General features: G+C 38.5%; 1 protein-coding gene across 19 annotated transcripts in view; it reads right to left on the reverse strand.

The window, feature by feature from the left end:
• EPB41L2 (erythrocyte membrane protein band 4.1 like 2) overlaps window positions 1-23,901 on the reverse strand; it is a 127,124-nt gene that overhangs the window by 69,260 nt on the left and 33,963 nt on the right. For 14 of the 19 annotated variants that reach the window (XM_075748083.1, XM_075748089.1, XM_075748082.1 and 11 more), the window contains 2 exons: window positions 6,450-6,931; window positions 4,895-5,095 (listed from right to left, as the gene is read on the reverse strand). In XM_075748083.1, coding sequence (XP_075604198.1) covers window positions 4,895-5,095; window positions 6,450-6,917 — 669 coding nt within the window. In that variant the 5' untranslated portion in view covers window positions 6,918-6,931. Of the gene's footprint in view, window positions 1-4,894; window positions 5,096-6,449; window positions 6,932-11,475; window positions 11,534-15,552; window positions 15,876-23,901 lie in introns of those variants that run through there. The other 5 variants (XM_075748081.1, XM_075748074.1, XM_075748090.1 and 2 more) reach the window with 3 other exon arrangements.

Consider the following 23,901-nt stretch of genomic DNA (forward strand, 5'->3'; position numbering starts at 1 on the left):
TATATGAAATAAGGTTTAATTCTTTCAATATCCAAAATTCAAAATCCATGTTATAAAACATGAAGTATGTTGGAAGTGTTTTAAAGCACTGGAGCTGAAGAAATGTAGCCACAAATATGTCTACAACTAAATTAAGCTCACAAAGCAAAAGAATATAAGCAGGATAGAAATCTAACTACCATATGGACAGCAGAGCTGTTTCTAGTCTACTGAAATTGCATTTCTTCCTAAGCACACAGACTATTGTCAGTGGATATTCTGTTCTTTCAGGAAAAAAGAAAAACAAGATGGACAGAAAATAGAATGACAATTAAAGTAAAAAAAAAAACCTATCAGAATTGACACACAGGAAGCCAGCTAGTACCTTAATCCATACTAAGATTACTTTTTAAAATAAAGGAAAATAGAGGGAAATAAAAAGACAAGTGTCAGAGTAAACACCTGGCCTAGATCACAGAATTCAATGAGTAGTATCAAAAGAGAGCTCCTGTTTTAGAAGTGTTTTAATAGGGACTGCTAGGAATGTTAGCTTGAACTTATCTGTATTCCCAGACAGTATAAAGTCTCAAAGTATAGTCTTCGAATTGTACAGGTGTGGAACAAGCCTAAAGAAGTTCTTCGTTATTTAGGGATTTCTTGTCTTATTTCAAAAAAGCTAAAGAAAACCAGGCACTTGGGCAACAGTGATAAAAGGCTGAGATTTTATGGAACTACTTTTTCCTGCAAGTAGAGGAAAACAAAAGTGAGAAGTGACCATCTTGCTAAAAGGACTACATGCAAAACTATTAATTTTGAGAACCTAAGAAGATGTGAAATGAAGCTACAAAACCAAACTCCAGGATTACTACACCATCTATGTTAAATTTTGTTTTATATATGATTTCTGTATGTATTTCATCCATTCACAGATATATGAATATATAAATAAAAAGACTTTTCAAGAGCTTTTAGGTGACAAAAATCCTGCAAATTTAGACCATTAGCATGCACAGTCCTACACAATTTGTTCTGGAGAGCAATTATTCTGTAGTATATTTTTCACATTCATGTTTATTATCATAAAATGTTTTCTTCTGTAAGCACAGCATAAAAATAAGTAGCGTTAGCTAACATTAATGAAGGCTTCACTATTGCTTTTAGAGTTGACTTCATTTAGGGTGAAGTGGTCTGCACTTGACATTGTCAGGGAGAGATCCATGTAGGCTGCAATATTGTACTTGAAGAAACATATACTGAAATTATTTGGGTTTAACATCAAGAATAGGAATTATTTAACAATTGGAGGCTTCAGAAAGCTTTTATTACTAACAGCTATAAAAATGTAAACTTTAAAAATTCCAGCAAACTGCAGCAAAACATTCCCAAGTAGTATTTCATATTGATAAACAATGAATACATTTCTGAGCTGATAGGAGGAGTTTTATTAGAGAATAGGTTTGAAGAAAGCTGTCCTAATGTGTGAAATAAGACTTAAGCTGGGAGGAAACTTCTGAAAGTCTTAAAATCAGGTAGGTTTTTTCTAGTTTCCTCTGTTAGTTTCACAACATCTCAAAGCACAGGTGAACAGTATCCATCCAGTATTACATTACAGTGCACAAAAGGACTTGTACACAATGAGCAATTAAACTACTAGGAAGCCTAGTGAAATCCACAATCAGTATAGAGACTGACTGACAGAGACTGGAAAATGAAACAGCACAAGAGAAGACAAAAGGTTTCAAGCAGAAGACTGTACTATGTGGTGGGTTGACCCTGCCTGGGGGCCAGGTGCCCACCAGAGCTGCTCTATCACTCCCCTCATTCACTAGACAGGGGAGAAAAAGTATAACGAAAAGCTTATGGGTCGAGATAAGGACAGGGAGAGATCACTCACTAATTATCGTCACAAGCAAAACAGACCAAACTTAGGGAGAGAATTCGTCTAACTTATTACCAAGCAAAACAGAGTAGAGGAATGAGAAAAATAAAATCAAATCTTAAAACACCTCCCCCCACCCCTCCCATCTTCCCAGGCTCAACTTCACTCCCGGCTTCAACCTCCGCCCCCCTCAGCGGCACAGGGGGACGGGGAATGGGGGTTACGGTCAGTTCATCACACGGTGTTTCTGCTGCTTCTTCATCCTCAGGGGGAGGACTCCTCTCATCGTTCCCCTGCTCCCTCTCACGGGAGACAGTCCTTCATGAACTTCTCCAATGTGAGTCTCTCCCATGGGCTACAGTCCTTCACAAACTGCTCCAGCGTGGGCCTCTTCCATGGGGTTCAGAGCTTCAGGAGCAAACTACTCCAGCGTGGGTCCCCCACGGGGTCACAAGTCCTGCCAGCAAACCTGCTCTGGCCTGGGCTCCTCTCTCCACAGGGCCACAGGTCCTGCCAGGAGCTTGCTCCAGCGTGGGCTTCCCACGGGGTCACAGCCTCCTTCAGGTGCCTCCACCTGCTCCGGCGTGGGGTCCTCCATGGGCTGCAGGTGGAATCTCTACACCCCCTCATCCTTCCTCCATGGGCTGCAGGGGGACAGCCTGCTTCACCATGGTCTTCACCACGGGCTGCAGGGGAATCTTGCTCCGGCGCCTGGGGCACCTCCTCCCCCTCCTTCTGCACTGACCTTGGTGTCTGCAGAGTTTCTTACATCTTCTCACTCCTCTCTCCGGCTGCAAAAGCTCTAACTGTTTTGGTTTGTTTTTTTTTCCTTCTTAAATATGTTATCACAGAGGCGCTGATTGGCTTGGCCTTGGCCAGCAACAGGTCCATCTTGTAGCCAGCTGGCACTGGCTCTGTCAGACACAGGGGAAGCTTCTAGCAGCTTCTCACAGAAGTCACCCCTGTAGCGCCCCCCGCTACCAAAACCTTGCCACGCAAACACAACACAACTACCACAAGACCTGTAATGCGTGTACTATATAAAAAATTGAACAATTTACATTACACAAAAATGGGAATATTTTGAAGGAATAAACTGGGTCCAGGTAATGCCATATCACCACTTTCATCCTTAGATCAATCTGAAATATATATCTAGATGTCTGGTTTTAGAAAAGGAGCAAATTTTAACCACTCTTCATAACTCAGATATTCAGTCTAGGCACCACAGCTAATCAGTTATAACATCCTGCAAAATGTAACAACCACATTCACAAGTGTAGGCCAGAAAAACTGTTTCTTTCCTTCACGGTAAACAAATGGATTCTCTAGTGCAAAGCATAAGCCAGAAATGTAAAGGAAGAATTGACTTCAGTGAGGAAACATGTCACCTTCTATAACAAATATTAATTCTCCACATAAGTACACATTACTTGATTATTATTAGAATCATATTGTCATTCTAATATTCACTTGCTGTGGGTGTTGTATTAGGTACCATTTTGCAGAACACACGGAATCATATCGTGTTGCTTGGTCACATCTTTAGTTTACTGAACCCATGAATGAAAATTATGATATTCTAAACCAGCAGCTTACATGGCCATAGAAACTTCTCATCACCTTACAGCCAACTCACATGACTGGAACAAACAGAGACGAGACAAATTTCACAAAGAGAAATGACTACAACTGGAAGCAACAAGTAGAAGTGAAGCATCAGAAAGCCAGACTTTACCAGCTGTTTAATTCACTGGATTGCTCTTTTCCCCAGAAGTTTACAAATAACTGAACCCAAGAACAGCTTAGAGCTCCAGTCTTGTGAAAGCAACTGCTGAAGAGCAGAGGGTTGTTTAGGATTGGGATGCACCTGTGCAAGGGAACCAAGACTCATCATTAGAATCTGCCTTTGGTGCTAACTAGCTGGAAGAACTTTCAAAATATCACCTATGCAGCCTTTGAGATACTGAGCCACAGTCTTCAGGTACTGTGAACACAGTTTTCAGGTGTTTGTAAAGTTTACTGGAATTACAAAATAGAACTAGACAAATTTTTATATGTTCTACAACCAACTGGCTGGAAGTATGGTTTCCAAATCTAAACTTTCCTACCAAGGAATATTATCTTTTTCCAAGGGGAAAAAATCCAGTATTAAATAAATGAGCTTCTTTCTGGGGCATCCATCAATCCAGCATGAAATGGGGAGTTTCTAGTTAAAACAATTCCCAACCCTTCAGAAAGTGTGCCTGAAGAAGTCATACATTTTATAATAGTCAGTGTTGCATCTTCTACTGGCAAAAGTGATTAAACTGAACTTTCTCACTAAGAACAGTCTCACACCTTTGTACTGAAATGACAGGCATCTTTTGGGAGAAAGTACTAGCCTGAAGTAATCTGCTGATAAGATCTACTTACTACCTTACTCATATATGCAGATATTTGTCTGTTAAATCTGACTTAACAGACAGATATACACAATATCTAACCCAGAGATTCACAGTTGTAAACAAGCAATCCATGCAGCCACGAAAATTGGGAACTAGGACATAAAACTTTAAATACAAATATATATTTTATACCTGTAACAGAATTTTTCTTTGAAGCAAACTTTTTAAACTTTAGTTCTCCTGCTGAGATAACTTAAACAAAAAACAAACAAAAAAACCCCAACCAAAACTTACAAACTCAAGACAACTTCATTAGTTCATGTGACACTACCTTCAGGAAAACCTTATCTTTTGCAAAAAAAATCAAGTTTGAGCTGTCAAAGGATCACCACTGAAAGGATTTGTATATTGCATTTTACCTTATTTACTAGTGTACCTCAGAATGCATTTTTAAGATAAACTGATAAGGTGTTAAGGATGGAGTTTTAAAGTGAAATATTAAGTGGCCCTAAGGATAGCCCTGTGAATGTAACATTGTAACAAGTTCACTAGATATACAAAAATGTATTTGTTAAACTCAGTGCAAGAAAGCAAATCTTCTTTTTCTCTACAGAAAAAGAGCTCTTTATATAGAGACTTGATGCCTTACCTCTAGATCACAGCTGTATTCCGTGCCATCCAGAAGAATCACTTTACACTGAACAGTTTTCATTTTCTTGGGAGACTTCTGAGGAATGTTTTCTGTTCTAATTTCAGCTGTCTGCACTTCTTTTGTCTCTCTTTTTTCTTTTTCTTCCTTTCCCTCTGCAACTTTCTCTACTTCCGGTTCTTTACCATCTTCTTTGGCAGACTATATAAAACACAGTTAAACAATGATTGAAACTCAGGAATGTGGATATTTTTAACTTGTTCATTTCTTTTATAAGCTATCAATAAATACAACATTAAGCTTTCATTAAAGTTAGGCACATACTGGAAGCACAATAAGCATTGTAAACATTAAGGTCTTCCTTTGGGGACCAGATATTCTTGCTCTCAAAACACAGAAGGTGCCTTTTTTTTCTTTTCTTGAAAAGAGATTTTTTTTTAATGTTTTATTGGCTTTTTTCATAACAGAAATAAATTTAACAAGAAGCTCCAGTAATTATACAAAACTAAAGAAACAGTGCTTATGAAACTCAAGTTATAAAAAAATCACATGAGGTTGGAAGGGACCTCTTGAGATCATCTAGTCCAATGCCCCTAGAGCCCCTCTAGGGCCACCTACAGCAGTTTGCCCAGGACCGTATCCAGTTGTGTTTTGAGTATCTTCATAGATGGAGACTTCATAACCTGTCTGGGCAACCTGTTCCAGTGTTTGATCCACCATCACAGTAAAAAAGATTTTTTGTGCTTTGAGATGGGATTTCATGTTTTTAATCTGTGCCCATTGCCTTTTGTCATTTAACTGCACACCACTGAGAAGAGTCTGGCTCCTTTTCATTCCTCCTTTCAGGTACTTAGACACATTGGTAAGATTCTCCTTGACCCTTCTCTTCTCCAGGCTGAACAGTACCAGCTCTCTCAGCTCCTCCTCATATGAAAGATTCTCTATGCCCTTAAATATCTTCGCCACCCAGAACGTGAGGTTTGAGTGTTAAGAACTGACATGCGACTTTCAAAAAGCAAGACTCTGGAGCACTGCAAAAGGTGACGTTTGCCTTGGAACTCAGCACCAGCCTCCCAGAACAAATCAATAAGGACAGTGACCACAAGCACGGTTTCTAAGTAAAGGATAACAAAAATGGCGATCACAAGGACTCAGAATCCATTCATTATTTGTCGTGATAAAGTCACTAAGGAGGAAGTCATGCAATCCAATTGCTTCAGAGACAAAGCTGACTTAAGCTTCTCCTCTTATCCCTGCTCATTTCTACCACAATGATACAGCTCAATGTTCCTTTGAACTATGCCAAAGTGGGAGGTCACACTAAAATTAGACATCTAGAATGACTTGTGCAAAAAATGGTCTGCCACATAGCAGGAACCTTTAAAACCGGCTATGCTACTTGTAACTGTATCAACCCAACTGCACAAGATGCCAGACAGCGGCTGTCATTTTTATCCTAATATGATCCTAACAAAGCTTTACATGAAATACATAAATCATGAATCAAGTCTCATTAAAATTACTCCAAAGCATCTATTAGCCTTCCCACACGTACCTGTGTTTCAGCACTATTAACAGAGCGTTTTTCTTCTTTGTTGTCTGCTTTAGCATTATGCTGATTTTCAGCTGCTGCTTCTAAACTCTTTTTTGGCTGAGCCACCCCCTCTGGTGTCTGGCATTCACTTTCTTCGACTACCCGTTCTTCCTCTGTGGTCCTTTTCTTGGTCTCATCTTTGGGCTCTGTCAAGGTGTACGATTTTTGTTTCTTAAGCCAGGGGGGAAGGAAACGAGAAATACCCTTGCTTTCAGGAGAAGCTTTTTCCTTCTTCTGGCTACTTGGACTACTTTGGCTAGTTGGTGCTGGGACAGAGGAAGACTCTTGAGCTTCTTCAGAGGATGCTTCCCTGGATTTTTGATTTTCTGGAGTCTCTGAAGCTTCTTCAGGCTTGTCCTTGGCTTTGTCTGGTCCTAGCTGCTCAGAATCTTTCTTTACTTCAGTCTCTGAGCCAACTTCAGTTGTCATTGTCACAACTTACACTAAAAGAAGCAACAATAAAATAGTTTTGTTATGTAGCATCGCTACTTTTACTGACTTGTACATTATTTGCAGTAATTTGTAGTAATAATCTACAAGAGCGTCTAAATTAAACTTATTTGGGTTAAAGAAATTAAGTTCTTTAATTCTTTAAATTATTTTCAAATTCTCAGCTCACAAGTAAAACCAGTAAGCTAAAACTCAGCGCTCTGAAGATAAAGATTTCCAAAAGTAGTACTCTAGAGAGATAGATCTACCAATAGTTTCCTTCTCCTTGATAAAAATTAAAGTGTGCTCACTGAAATGCATTTGTTTTATTATAAGCTACTCGTAAAGTTATTGGCCAAAATTATATCATGCGTAACTCCAGTTCTCTTTCTACTGGGCTCCTTGGTTGCTCCAGAAGCTCAAATTTCCGAAGAGCATCCACCTTCTCTAGTTAAACTGGTAGATGCAACCCCCTTGCTATTCAGTGACACTTATCAATGTAACACAAGTTTTATACAGAAAGTTTTTCTGAATCAAGAAAGAGCGCATGCTTCTAGTTGTTCCCTTTACATTAAGAAAAGCCATTCTTGCCTTAAAAGAGACTCAGTTAAAATATCTATATCCTTAGACCTTATATAACTCTTTGCCTTCCTTATCATCCACACCTTTTCAGCAAAGAAGCTGAAAGTAGGTTTGCAGTTGACAGTACCAGAAGACCACCTTGATTTTAAATGGGAAGTCACAGCTTTAGTATTTTAGTTTACAGTGCAATCTGTTGCATGTAAAATTAAGGGTGTATTTTCACAATTCCCTTATCTCAGTCCATGGTGAGCCAGTGGTGGGGATGGAGGAAAATGCAAGATCAAGTTTACCAAAAAATTGGAAAAAAGGATGGCGAGCATGATACTGAGTATAAACAAAATAATTAGAAATTGTAAGTAATTGATACTGTTGGAAGTAATAATAACACTAGGAAGTGTGTGAGTTCATACTGAACAACATAAAATCATATATAACTGTTGTACTCTCACCACTTCTGCCTGCTCTTCCTTCAGTGAAATTGAAGAGAAATCATGATACTGTAACAACAGATTGTGAGATAATAATCTTTAATCTTAACATTATTGGTATTTCTTGAAAAACTATTTACTAGAATAAACAAATTTTGCTAGCTGTGTGGGACTGGATTTTGCTGCATTACTTTGAAAATTTAATATAATTATTTTTTCCAATTTATTGAAGTGAGACAACAAAAATAAGCACACCAGGGTCCAACAAGCAAAGTTTAAAATTATTAGATCCCATTAGAAGTCACTGGAATATATTTACAACCTTCTTAAAATAATTAGTTTTAAACTGATGGTCTGTTTGTCTGGCCTAAATGTTAGCAGGTTAGTTACAATCACATTTATAACTTTAAAACATTGAGCCTCCTCCATTAAAACTGATTGCCATCAAGGCCTGCCATTAGAGTGAGGAGGCTATTAGTTCAGGACTCCTGCGGAACTCAAGAGCTGCTGCTCCCAGCCCTGCCCAAAGACGAGTCAAGAAGGTAATCTAGTTCAAGCTTGATGCAGTTAACGTGCACAACACTTCAAATTGCACTTGAAGCCAACTGGAAACTAGTTTAAATCATGAGGCAGCAGCAACATGTTGCCTCTAGGTTTCCAAAGCACAGTCATAAGTAGTCATAAATAAAGTCAAACTAAGCCATTCCCAAGGACAAAAAAAAGAAAAAAAAAAAAAAGAGAAGAATAAAAAAAATAAGGAAACTAATAAATGCCCAACTATACAAGAGAGAAGCCCTTCTGGCAAAAGAGATGGACGATATTGAGCCAAAGGAAACCAACATAGCAATTATCTGAGTAAGAAGCTTAGACACAGGAGCCTTGAAGTATCTACAGGCAAATTCATGTTAAGCAACCAACTTAAGACCAAAAGTAACTACATGTTGTGGGTGTTCCTTTGCTCGTTACTTTAAACTTCACTATCTAAACCAAAGCATTCACCAACGGGGAAATTAAAAGAAAAGTTAGTATCTTTACTGCTATACTAGATACTTCTGAATATATTTCAAGCTTAAATACTACAGTTACATAGCTATTTCCTTCACTTTTTATAAAACCCTTAGAGTTTTAATACTGTTAATAAAATTTGTTGTGATAGAGTATTAATATCTATGTAAGCGCTATTTATTTCAGAAAGGCAGGTTTCCATTTGATTAGCTGTTGAGATTAAAGAATTTTCTATTTCAAGCCACATATTAGCGTGCTAGTTTTAAAAGTGCTACTCGTCAAACTACATTTTGCTATCACCTTCATATCTTACACAGAATTGCTGCTGTTCTTTCCTAATGGTAGGTATCAGTCTTAATAATAATTAATAATAATAATAGCAATAATGTAAATGTTAAATCAGAGAATAGCGATACACTCTGCTTAATAAAGTCAAAATGGAGGTTTCATTATTAACAAAGATAGTGGTGATTTATTTTTTTCCCTTTCTTATGCATCTTTAAGAAAGAGCCTATTATTCTCAGAAAGTAGCTAAAAAAAATTCTAGAGAACTTGATAAACAAAATCTTCAAAGAAGCTACAGGAAAAGGAAAATCATGATATTTCCTACATGTGTTTTTTACTTTTCAAAATATGCAGAAATGCATGAAATACATGTACATACTAATAAAAATGAATTACATAGGATTCTCAAAATTAAGATCATATTTTGCTTATACAGTCAAATAGGAGGCATCTCCAGAAAATTCCTTAGAATTAAACAAAATAAATCACCCTGTAAGCATGTTGCTATGATGTTATTCTAACAATAAAGGGAACTGAGGATACCAGGTTAAACATCTTAACTGATTAAATTTAGACAGAATGGCAATGGGTGATACAAACTCATTCAATGTGAAAAAAGAAAGGTTCTGCATCTCCAGGTGTCCAGGCTTTTCATAACCCAAGTTATATTTAAAAGGAGAACTTGGCTTTATACTGCAGAAGCAAGGGAAACTTGTTACAGCCCCTGTCTGCATAGGTCTGTCCATGTTCACTTAATGCCTTCGTTGGATGCCTGCAACAGGAAGTGACTTCTTTCATGAGCTCGAGTTCCCACACGCTTGTAACTTCAGTGCTTTTCCAGGGGGAAAAAAAAAAAACCAGAGAGGAAAAACCTACAAAATAAAACATACCTCTTTGCTAAGCCTGTTGATTTCTTTACACTCCCAGCAGTCTCTGAATGAGTTGTTAGAGATGAATGAATTTACCAAACAGCACTGACCAAGAGTGTAAGGGATAATCTTCCTAAAATATCTACTATCTCTAGCACATGTGCTTGATATATTTCTTTTTCTAGACTTTCATTTTGGCACAAGAATTCGGCATCCCTTGAGAAAAAGAAAATCAGGTCTGCCTGCCCTTCCCTGCACTCACGATTTCAATGGTCTGTCAGATCCTCCAGTTTTGTAGTTCACAGGAAAAACAGAGGTAGTGAGATACAAAACATCGGAATTCTGCAATCAGTCTACTGTTGCAGGATGTAGAGTCTCTGACATTACCTTTATTACAGTCAAGCAGATCAAATAACCAGGTTATCTGGAAATGGCTTTTTCCTGATCTGAGAGGGAAGACCTTGCAAGACCCCATCCAGCCCCTGTGTCTTAACAGTCAACAATGTATCAGAAAGAAAATGGAAATAAGCAGCAGATGACATTTGTCCAAGAAATGCGATCAGGAAGAAAGAAACCAAATTAGGTTGAAAATTTACAGTTCTAAACTTTAGCCGCATCTTTTCTTCCCCTCCTGTCTCCAAGGAAGCACTGACAACTCTCATTTCTTCTTACGATGCAGCATAAGCACACTAAGTATTTTTGCCCCTTTAATTTTTTTAAGCTCTGTAATGGCTGCAGCAGGATAGCGTTCTCCTTATCTCGCCTCTTTTGTATTGCAAGGTAATATTAAATCCATATTTCACTTTGAAAGGAGAATGAGAGTAAGAATCTTGAAGCAGGAGTGGACAATAGAGAAAGGGAGCATCTCCTTAGGGAGATGCTCAGATGGAAGGGTTACCAAGGTCTGAGCAAAGAGAAAAAAAATTTTGGCAGATTTCACAATTGGCATTAAACCCACGCACATTAAACTACTAGTGATAGCATCCGTATCTTTCGTAATCCTCCTGAAAACTTGGCTAATGCAGATTGAGCACCTACTCAAACTGCAAGGACCAAGATGGGAGTGGTACGGCAAAAAGTACTGGAAACAACCTCACAATTTCTGAAGAGGAATTAAGTTTGTTAAAACAGGTCCCAGTTTTATGGGGTGCAGGTGTCCTGCCCTAATCTTAAGACTATTAACTTTCCCAAGCAAGGGGGCCAGCTAGGAAGCAACCTAAGAAAACAACTGTTCTCTCCCCTCTTCATTCATCTCTTCCTCTCCTTTATTCTGTTGAGGAGAAGCTAATGCTGGCTAGAGTTCATACCTGAAAGCAGGGCAGAACACTATATTCTTTCCTTACCACTCTCTTTCCTCTCAAATATACAGATTTGTCAGTTGGTTCATACCTTTCTTCCAGTTCCTAGTATAAATTCTTGAAAAGTAGTTGTCTGACCAGAAGGATTCCTGCCACCGTAGATAAATCAGAAACAGAAGACTTGTCAAGTATAACATGAAAAAGATACAGACAACATCAAACTAAAACCATAGAAAGTTTCTTTTCACTGCAGTTGATAATCTGCGTCTTAAGTCACTGTTTCTGCTATAGTATTCTTACTCACCAGCACAGATGAACAAACCCAAATCCTTTTTCCATATATTTCTGGATCTCATTTTACTCATTTTCTGAGTATATAGAAGTAGGCAGTCCTAAATTTTTTGGTTAGGTTTTGGGAGGGGTTTTTTGCTTTTTTTTTTTTGCCAGTTTGTCAGTGAAATTTACAGCAAACTCAAGAAATCAAAATCACTTTGATAGTTATATCTCCATCAATCTACTACAATTTGCAAAGAAACCATAATGTTGTAGAAAACAACCAAACAAAATTATCCTACTTCTATTGGAATAAATTACAACTCAGTGCACTAAAAGGCAACATGGATGTCTGTGCAAGTCATGCAATTTTCTGGATCACCATATTATTAATAATTCTTTTTAAAAATCATTATCTTCATAAAAATTAACTAATCGTACACTTGCACTTCCAAATATTAAAGCTCATATGGGGTACACATAGAAGAATAAAAAAGAATAAAGAACATCTGAAAAATATACAGGAAAACCTGAAACAAGCTCACGTGTACTTCAACTACTTATTTGGAAGGTTTTCTGTTTTGTTTTAAAGAAAGTGTTTTATTCCTTGTCATATTATTGATTTGAAGCACAGAAGACTGCTCTGCATTTCACAGTTGGTTAGGACAGGTCATTTACAAAGAATATGCTTGCTAGTTTCAATACCTAAAATTTGTTGAAGTAAAATCCTAGCTGGAACAGCTGTTCAAGTTTCACAGAGTCTGGTTTAACCACTAGATAATACCTGAGAAATTTGGTACTACCCCCGGAAGAATTTTCAAAAGCATAGATTAATTATTTTCTGTCGAGTACAAAAATTTATACTCCAAATCAGGCTGAATGTACTGAAAAAAAAAACAAAACAAAACAACCCTTTCTTTTACCTTTCTGTTAATTTTTAAAACTTGTATTTTATCATCGGTATGTACGCAAGACAACTCATGGCATCACATGGTTCTGTGTTGCATCATTTTTCTGAAGGTGCCAATATAACTGGCACACATTCTACAGCGGACAAAGCAAAAAGTAAATCCAGTATCACCATTTAGTCATTATTTAGGTGGGTTATTACAATTGCAAAGACATGGATCTCTCTGAATACAAAGGCATAAATCAACTAGTTAACAATGATGAGGCTTTGGGTGACGTGGTCTAGTGCAAGGTGCCCCTACCCATGGCAGGTGGGGTGGAACTAGATGACCTTTGAGGTCCCTTCCAACCCAAACCATTCTATGATTCCACGAACAACTAAAGAATACATTTTTCAACTTTGAGATTCTTAAGGAAGCAAAATCATCCCTAAAATTGACTTAGTTACATCAAATCTGCAACATTTACATTGTATGGCTTCCAATAAAATACTGATCTGCAGTCAAACATCAACTCAGAAAAGCCCCAGTTCTCCCCTAAGAACTTGCATCCTTCTCTGTATTTATACCTATACAGTACTGTATATACATCTATACAGACATACTTCGACTATTCAATCTAATAATTTGGATTAAGTTCATTTTCAAGCACATTCCTGAAAAAATAGGTAAGACTAAGTCAAAGATCAACAGTTTAGCAAACTACTGAACACGTTTTAAAAAGTTACAGCAGTGAACCCACAGGAAAACATGCTTTGTATGTATGAAATTCAATCACCTATTTTCAAACAGTTAAGATCTCTAGTTAAGTCTCTAGCAATTGAACCCAAACTTAAGTATTTACATACTGAATGTGACATGGAGGACTGTTTTGGTTTGCTCCTTCCCTGATAATCACTGTACAGAAAAATCAAGGTTAACTGCAGCAGCTGAAGAGACAGACTGCAGACTCTGCTTTTTTGTGAGTCTCAACAGTAGCCACAGGGCAGAAGCCTGTAAGAGTCCATCGGTTTCTCACACTGTGACAAGACTCCCAGAGCTGGGGCCTGAACCGATCTCATGCTGTCACAGCTCTTCTTTGTAGGCTTAAAAGGTAACACATGGATAAACAGAATACCAAGAACAATCCTATGGCACATACAGCCAAACACACCCCCCCAAAATTATTTCTTTTAAAGCTTCACAGTTCATGGAAGAGCCTTATGCAATAATCCATGGGACTAGAAAACTAAAGCTGTATTACAAATCAGGCTTTTGCCATTGTAATAATATCTCCTCCTAAAAATATTTATCCCAAACATAGAAGAAAAAAAAATTTAAAAATCACCCTTTCTCCTTATGGTTGTGCCTCAATTGCCTCCTAAACTGGAAGCTTATTTACGAGGAGGGAACCAGGTGAGCAGCCACTGCCAGTCTGTACATTGGTCAGCAGATGGTGCCATAATAGTTCTAAAAATCAGCAGCACGTTTCAAAGGTGCTATTTCAATTTCAAGTGTAGTTCCCAAGTTATAGCTAATTGAATGTTGTCATAGAAATATTAACATAACAATTTAATAAATAGAACTTCAGAGCCAGACAGTGAATTACTACTCCATGAAAACAAGTTATGGCTGCCCCCTCCCTGGAAGTGTTCAAGGCCAGGTTGAATGGGGCCTTGGACAATCTGGTCTAGTGGAGGGTGTCCCTGGTTGGAACTAGATGGTCTTTAAGGCCCCTTCCAACCCAAACTATCCTATGAAAAATTAAAGTTACATATGTACAAGAACAGGTGTGTGTTTAAGTATATACACATATTCACTCAGCATCTAAGCATATCTCCAAGAGCAGAAATGGCACAAAATGGTGTCTTCCCAAAGGATCCTACATCTATCAAACCCAGTTTCCAGAGACTTCCCGGCATGTCATGGTGGCTAGCAGCCCCAATGTTAATGGCAACAATACTCATAAGCATCCTTTTTACCTAGATAGTGAAGTCACTATTCAATGTAACAGGTATTTTTTGTTAGTCTTCATCTTTACATCCATGCCATCACATATTTGCAAGCATATAATGTTTCCCTCCAAAATACAGTAGCCTGCTTGCATTACTAGGAAAATATTTTTGTCCTTATATAAATATTGAAATATCATCAAGTTTCTAGCACTACAAAAATAAGTTCTAGAAAATTACTACAAATGTGTCATCATGCCTTGCAATACGCAGAATACGCAGGACTCAAAAACACTGACGAGCCCCTACATAGGATGGTGTGAACTTAAAAGATACTTCTGAAGCAACAATACAAGACAAATACTAGAGTAATTCTGAAGATTACTGTGAAGACAAAAAAAATAAAAATAAAATCAAGGATTTAGACAGCAATTGAAATGAGACTTCTGTCCAAAATTGCAAAGTAAGTATCTGCAGTCCAGATAGATTTTTTTTTTTCACAATAAAATCATCATGCTGACAAATTTCTGTAAACAACTCTAGGGAAGTTACCTCAACTCTCTGTACAGTCAAAATAAAATCCAGGAATGTGATTATTTCTCAAAATCTTTTTCCTGTTAAAGCAGCACAACAACACATATCTATTCCTTATTGCTCAAGTGCTCCCAACTTCACAAAACACCTGCTGCAGGCTATCTCTATTTTGTCTGGTGAATAACTTGGTTACTGCAATCCATATACAACTGAATAGGATTAGTTTTAAAGGATAATTCAGTTGAAGGGATACAACTCTCCACAAACGAAAGATAATACTACTAGACATGAATACAAGGGAGAATTCTTTAAACCGCTTTACTGACATTTGTCTCCTGACACTAGATAGCAGCCAAAAAATGTATAATAAAACATAGAAAAGAATACTAGAATGTGCTGCTTCCCAAACTAAATGAAATGCATCAAGAACTGCATCGTCTGTATAATAGCACCTATACAACATGTAAAGCTCATCATAAAAAAAAAATCCCAAAACTTTCAACAAAATCAGAACATAAATACCTTTCAAGTGCTACATGTAGCCATGTCGTGATGCCCACATCGAAATTTCTTTGATATTACATTGAAACAAATATACATCCTGCAGCGCTCTCAGTTCTATCTATACCATACTCAGAAATAACAGGAATCTATTCCTTCCGTATTTTCAGTCTACAAATACTCTGATATATCAAGGGAAAAAAAAAAATCTCTCAAAGAGCAACTTAAATCAAGAAATCTCTCTTTGTCCGAGAGATGCACATATATAATCTGTCCATTAAGCTAGTTTCGTGCTGTTCCCCAGCGCTGAAAAAGTGTTGCAAGCTGATGAGAATCCAACAGTCTTTTTGAAAAGCTGTATTCAACAAAAGTGACCCCACCCAAGCCCTGACACTGCTAGAGAAGGGCATGCTCAGTGGAAAACTGGGATTTAATTCCAAATTCATTCCAGCAGCCAGAAAATGAACTTGGGTCAAGAGACAGCTCTGTTTTCCTGTTATCTGTCCAACAAACTAAGAACAACACTGTTTGAGAAAAATCTCTGCCCTATCTTTAAAATCAACATTGCAAGTTTACAGTGGGTTTTGACTGTTCATATTAAACCCTCATGATAACCATAATTTTAGAAATTAAAAAGAGCAATGAGCATTCATTTGTTCAGAGCAACGTGGAGACCAGTGACGAGCTACATTCCTCAGGGGTCGGTACTGGGACCCAGCACTGTTTAACATCTTTGTCAATGACATGGACAATGGGATCGAGTGCACTCTCGGTCAGTTTGCCGACGACACCAAGCTGTGTGGTGTGGTCGACACGCTGGAGGGAAGGGATGCCATCCAGAGGGACCTTGACAGGCTGGAGAGGTGGGCCCGTGCGAACCGCATGAAGTTCAACAAGGCCAAGTACAAGGTCCTGCATGTGGGTCGGGGCAATCCCAAGCATGACTATAGGCTGGGCGAGGAATGGATTGAAAGCAGCCCCGAGGAGAAGGACTTGGGGGTGTTGATTGATGAGAAGCTCAGCATGAGCCGGCAGTGTGCGCTTGCAGCCCAGAAAGCCAACCGTGTCCTGGGCTGCATCCAAAGAGGTGTGACCAGCAGGTCGAGGGAGGTGATCCTGCCCCTCTACTCCCCTCTTGTGAGACCCCACCTGGAGTACGGCATCCAGCTCTGGGGGCCCCAGTACAGGAGAGACATGGAGCTGTTGGAGAGAGTCCAGAGGAGGGCCACGAAGCTGATCAGAGGGCTGGAGCACCTCTCCTACGAGGACAGGCTGAGAGAGTTGGGATTGTTCAGCCTGGAGAAGAGAAGGCTCCGGGAAAACCTTCTAGCAGCCTTGCAGTACCTAAAGGAAGGGGCCTACAGGAGAGATGGTGAGGGACTGTTTATCAGGGAGTGTAGTGACAGGACAAGGGGTAATGGGTTTAAGCTGAAGGAGGGTCGATTTAGATTAGATGTTAGAAAGAAATTCTTCACTGTTGGGGTGGTGAGGCACTGGAACAGGTTGCCCAGAGAGGTTGTGGAGGCCCCATCCCTGGAAGTGTTTAAGACCAGGCTGGATGAGGCTTTGGGCAATGTGGTCTAGTGGAGGGTGTCCCTGCCCATGGCAGGGAGGCTGGAACTAGATGATCTTTGAGGTCCCTTCCAACTCAAACCATTCTATGATTCTATGAAGTGTGACCAGCAGGCCAAGGGAAGGGATTCTGCCCCTGTAGCCTGCTCTTGTGAGACCCCACCTGGAGTACTGCGTCCAGCTCTGGGGCCCCCAACATGAAAAGGACATGGAGCTGTTGGAGCAAGTCCAGAGGAGGGCCACGAAGATGATCAGAGGGCTGGAGCACCTCTCCTATGAAGACAGGCTGAGAGACTTGGGGTTGTTCAGCCTGGAGAAGAGAAGGTTCTGGGGACACCTTCTAGCAGCCTTCCAGTACCTAAAGGGGGCCTACAGGAAAGTTGGAGAGGGACTGTTTACAATAGGACAAGGAGTAATTAATGGCCTTAAGCTGAAGAAGGGTAGATTTAGATGAGATACAACTAAAAAAAACTTCACAGTGAATGTGGTGAGGCACTGCAACGGGTTGCCCAGAGAAGCTGTGGCTGCCCCCTCCCTGGAAGTGTTCAAGGCCAGGTTGGATGGGGCTTTGGGCAACCTGGTCTAGTGGAGGGTGTCCCTGTCCATGGCAGGGGGGTTGGAACTAGATGGCCTTTAAGGTCCCTTCCTACCCAAACCATTCTGTGATTCTATGTTGTCCATCCCACCTCACCAAATGGCTGTTTCTGTACCAGTGCCACATATTCCACTGAAACTGGCAAACATTTCATTTCTTCCAATTCTTATTAAAGAAATTGGGGAGGGGGAGGGAAATCTGTTTGGGTTCTGTAAATTATTTAGCTTGTTCTGATGTGGAGGTGATAGATTTTTAGATGCCACAACAAATTTTTCATTTCCAACTTTCATTCTTTATAATGTATTGGCAAAATTAAAAAGTTTCTTTTTGTACTTACAACATTAAGTTTATGCTTGCATAAAGTATGCTTCCAAGGCACTTACAAGAACATGGTTAATCAAAGCACTTTAACTCAGGTTCAAAAATAATGTGCTAGTACCCGAGAATTTTTTTTACTGCAAACTGAGAGGCCCCAGTGTAATAAAGCTCCTGGATGCTGGAATCCCAGACACATATCATTGTTTTGACAAGTATCCATTTCCTCTTCAGTGGAAGTCATATAGAGAATTATTACCATTTCACATGTTTAGGAAATGTACAACAGCATGCAAAAGAGGGAAATAACCACAATACCAGGATTCAAGGTCAGGAAAAAGAAATGAGAAGCAACGAATCTGTGCTTTTTGTGGAACACTAGTGACAGACCCCTGCAAGCAGAACACATTTGCAAGTAATTTTCATAAGCAAATATAACCATTAACTTTATTTCACCAGTATGTTGAGGCTGAATGTCATACAGATGCAGACACTACTGAGATCACATTCAAAATGCCTGTTAGCTTTTTATTTCAGCTAATCCAGCTTAAGAACAATGGCCAGAAACCAACTGACAAATGCATTAAGACAGTTTGCTCTGTCATGAACAAGAATAGAGTTCAATAGACAAACACTGTTTACAAAGCTTCAGGGTGTAAATATAGCCACAGAAGTGCCTTTTTTGGCAGCAACATCAGCTCTGTATTTCACCTCTGAAGTCCACTTCATTTTTGCTAGTGTCAAATATAAGCACTATAGGGAGACTAGTTCTCTCCAGCAAGCCAGTTTAACAATACTGGTTGATGTTCGCACATTACTGAGGGAAAGAGGAACTTGGAAAAAGTTACATTAAAATTATAGATGATTTTATACAGGTGGCAGATGTAGAATCTTCTCCTGCTACTTTTTTTTTTTTTAATATCAGTTTTCCTAAATCAGGATGCAAGTTGAAATACAAAAATTGATAGTTACCACTTCCTACCAATAATGAAGTCAGTTTCAAATACTTGGTTAAATGGCATCCCTAGCAATTAATCTTAAACAAGCGTAATCCAAATTCCAACTAAGTGCAAAGTTTCAAGCTATACGGTGAAGCATTTCTGGATTTCTCCAGCTAAGTTGCAGCTGTCACTTTACTGGATATGTTGCTACCTGTATGTCAATCAACTGTTGAAATACCAGCAGAAATCTTGACACACATGCTAGTAAACAAATCCAAGCTATTAATTGTATAGTATATTTTATGAAAAATAGAACAGTTAAAAAACATGATCATTCACAACTGCTGCTGCAATGAATAAATGCTGTCCTATATTCCCTGCCAGCTATCCCACATTCCCCAAACCTCAGAGGCTAGCCACTTGAGATGTCTTGTGCTGGTGTTTTAATTTTTATGTTTGCAGCTAGTACAGGCTAGCCGAGTCTTTCATGTGCTACTGGAACAGAAGTTTTCCCTTGAAAGAGCAGAACCAATTTGCTCAGTGTGCACACACACCCCACACTGAGTAATTATAATGCACCTAAATCAGTATATGTAAAGCAGGACACTGCAAATATTTTCCTACATACTTACATTTACTTGAACATATAACAATGTATTGAAACTACAGATAATACTGCTCTTCAGGAAAGTATGCATCTACTGCTCCTGTGGGAACATAACATTGCCAATCCCAAGCAACAAAAAGCAGTGAGGGAGAGATGCCTCTTAGCTGAGCAAATAAAATTGGCAGCCAAAACTTCATCGCTCCCATAGGCTCTTCTGAATGCTGGTATTTGATTACAAGAGTGAAAATATCATCAACTTTCTAAATGTTTCCCACTTTCTGTGGCAATGGCTTCACCACTAACAACACTGCAACATCTCTGGGCTAGACAAAGTGAAATGATGCCCTGCAGGTCATAAACCAGTCTAATAATACTAAGGGGGTTGGGAGGTTAAGCAAAAGAGAATTTTATGCTAATAATGCTGGTTTTATGCCTGGACTTCAGCACTTAAACATGTTTGTTGTCATCTAAGTGCTTTAGCTGTTTTGTGCTTTTTGGAAGTACATTCCCAGCATGAAAGACTGTAATATAAAACAGATAACAGGATATGCATGAAAGTCCCAAGGGAGTAACTATTTAAACAAAGTTTTCTTTGGAGAGTTAGGGAAAGACAACAGATAAGAAAGATTTAAAAGAATAATTCATTTGTGAACACCAAGAACAGGGTGGGGAGGAATATTTAGAACTGTCCTGTAGACAAGGAAAAACAGACAGTGACTTGCCAAACCACGAATGCAATGACATTCCCATATAAATATACATCACAAACTGCAGTTTACCAAAGCAGCCTCACCCATTGCAGAAAAACCTTTTAATGACCACATACAAATGGGGATGGTGTGTTATTACAGCAAGCTTTCAGGCCAAATTAAGTAGAGGCTTTATTCTGCCTTCTTGGGCCACATTTTCAGTTCTCATTCTACATATCCAGAGAAGTTTCAAAGCTTTGAAATAGTCCTAGTCAAACACAAGTCCAAGGTGACAGCAATTTGTCATCTAACAGGTTTATTACACAAACAAATATAGCACAACATTACAAACTCCACACCAAAAAGACTTATTTGTCTGAATGAAAGTCCCAATCTGCATCAGTTTGAGCGTTTCTTTGCTTCCTTTTGGGCTCATCAGTTTAGGTGCTGACTGAACAAATCCTTGAAAGCATATTTACCCTCAAGTGTACTGCTGTTCTCTATAGGTATGCTTCTCTTGCATTTCAGCTTCGATCCAAGACCATGTTTGAGCTCACAGTCATGGATTTCCCCCATCCTATCTAAATTTTCCTTAACTCTGGATTCACCTCTGAAGTACTTTGAAATACAAAGCAATGCAAGTGGGAAAACTGGTACAAGCATATAAACAGACAAAACTAATTTCGATTTTCTTGACCATAGTGTACTGGTTAATGATTGTTTTTTGGGGTTTTTTGGAAGAGTATATTCCTGTGTGGAAGCCATAGGAAGCACATACTAACAGAGAGAGACTCAGACTCTTTAAAATTACATCATGTTCTCTCAGAAATCAAGATCACTCGAACAATAGTTTCCAGAATGAGATGTCAGAGACCAGGAACTGGAGCTTTAAGTCCAGATAAAGTCTGGGCTGTGCTACTCTAAGAAGTCTGCTTAAACATGATGCTCAACAAATAGAAGACTGAAAACTTCTAGCACTTAGAAAATGTGTACATCTATGAGTCTGTGTTAGGATGGGAGAAATACACTCATGTGATAGCCTTGAGATTTGGGAAACAGCATGAACAACATGCAAATTAATGTTCAATAAATTATCAAGTGTGGATACAGAAACACAGTAAAAGGAAAGCACAAATGTTATAGCTCTCAATTCTCTCTTCCTTTTAATACAAACAAAAAATTTGGGAAAAATAAGGTAACAGTGAAAGAAAGCAAAGACACCACTGGAGAGAAAGTCAGGAGTAAAAAATGGGGTGGGGGAGGGAAGGAGAAAACAGGAAACAGACGCTGAAGACAAAACAGGAAAAAAAGGTCATGATTTGTGTAATAGCCAAAAAACTTCAGTGAGGCCGGGGTGGGGGGCAGGATGGGAGGACATCAGAATCCCAGCATGGGCTAATTTACACTGTAGAGGCTACTGGACGGAACACAAGATCTCCAAGTGCTGGTTCTGCAAGTGCTAGGCAGCAGGAGATCCAGTAACTATCAGTTCACCCTCGCATATAAAATCCTGCCCAGTAAAGTCGTTTAAACACAAAAGAATTTGTGCAAGAAAGGGCAAACGCACACCTATAGGACTAGGAAAAGCAAACCCCTTAAACCTGCTGCCTTTATGACATACTGTTTCCACAAAATAATATCTTTTCAAGAGCCTAAAATCTTTCCTATGCAATCAAATGCCTCACAGGAGGCAAGACATTTAAGACTTTTCCAGTAGCTTCTTCATTTTTGTACATTAATTTCATGAAAAGTTTCAAGGCTTATTCCTCTGTTATAAGATTTAAACAGAGTGCTCCTTCCTTTGCACTTGCAATTATGCATGTATTTAATTTTAAGCAGTGAATGCCTGCTTTGGATTGTCTAATGGCTTAAGCGAAAAGTTGGACTTCCTGGAAACACTGGGTTACCGTATCCCCAAATCTCTAAAATGATAGAATTCTGATTAGTTCACTTTTGTTTTTTCAAGCATATCTACACATCCCTAAGTGTTCCAATGAATATCAAGAATTGAGGCACAGTATTTCAACAATTTAACCACATCTTCGGTTCACCAGTTCCTACATAGTAAGCTTCTTTCTGGTTTTAAAACACATCATGAATTACATCCTATTTACCTTTTGTCACAGAGCTCAAAGATCAAACACCTATCTGAACACAAGCTACATGTTTTGTGGTAGTTATAAAATTGGTTAATCTAACAAATATTTCTGATACTGACAAAAACTAATTTCACAGATAGAGAAACTTGGGCACTATGACAAGAAAGTGACACACAAGACACACTCACTAGGACAGCAGTAGAACCAAAACAAAACTAGGTCTCAAGACCTCCTCTCCTACATAAAGACATCAAGTTTTCCTAGATGCTCCATGTAAACAGACATCATCATAGTCTTCATTTATTTTCAGTTGAAACCCAGAGGTCACTTACCTCCAAAAATATACAGCTCACAGTCTAGAGAAGTTTAATTTAAGATAATGGCAATACTTCCAAACTTCATATAGAAAAGAGAAAGTGAAGACAAGTCTTTTTAATCTGTTTACATTATTAGATCCTCTAGGCATGCACTAAAATTGTATTAGATGTACAGAGTGTCAGTACTGGGTTACATGGGGAGTTAGGAAAACTACGAGAAGTTATGAAATGAGCTTTTTTGCTTTTAAAATTACAAGTCTGGAACAGAAGTATTCCCAGCTCAATTTCCACTGAAATAACTATTATACAAGCTAAAAGTTTCTTCTTGTCAAGTAATGTAACATTTTCCTGTTGAACAATCCAAGCTAATTCATACTTCTATGACATCACTAAAAACCTGAGGTCAAGTCCAAGGAGACAGACACCACTAACTATACATTCCAATGCAACAGAATTAGAATTCACCACAGTTACGCAGAAATGAACCAAATTCTGCATCCACATCAGGTGAAGAAAGAATTTTGTGTTGGCAGATTCTTTTTATGAGATACTACTGTCATCAAGTGATTCCCTGCAACTTCATTAATCACCATGACCACATTTACACAGAAACAACGCAGTAGTTGAAGCAAAATGAATATGCAATCTTTTTTTCTGCGAAGAAGAATTGCAGCATTTCTCATACATTTCTTATGCCAATTAAAACAATGTTTCATTGTCGTCTTTAACAAAGGAGAATGGATTTCAGACTGCACGTATCTACAACACATACAGCAAAACTTGAGATAATAAACTATAAAGATTAAAGTAAGCTTGCTGGAAAAGGGAAACAGACAGATGTAGTTTAAGGCATTCCTTTTAAGATATACAGATAAGTAATATAGCATGCTTGGTGTGACTTCCAAATAAGAGTTTCAAATTATTGAAAAGACAAAATATTTTTTCATCCCACAAAGATTATATGAACCAAAATATTGTACCATACTTCACAAAATGTGGAAGTATGCTAAGCTATCAAAAAAGATTTCAAAATAGTTAAGAAGTTATTTATATAATTCTGATTCTGAAAATGTATTACCAGCTTGTGTTATCCCATACTAAGATGCATAGATAAGCTTTTTAAATATATATAGCCATACGATAAAGAGACATTTAAATGGAAATGGTGAAAAAAGAGTTATGTTGGAGCATAATGTTCCATAATCCTGTAGTGGGAAACAGATTCCCTAAAATTC

Source organism: Balearica regulorum, chromosome 3, assembly GCF_011004875.1.
Source record: "Balearica regulorum gibbericeps isolate bBalReg1 chromosome 3, bBalReg1.pri, whole genome shotgun sequence".
In the NCBI taxonomy this organism is placed as follows: Eukaryota; Metazoa; Chordata; class Aves; order Gruiformes; family Gruidae; genus Balearica; species Balearica regulorum.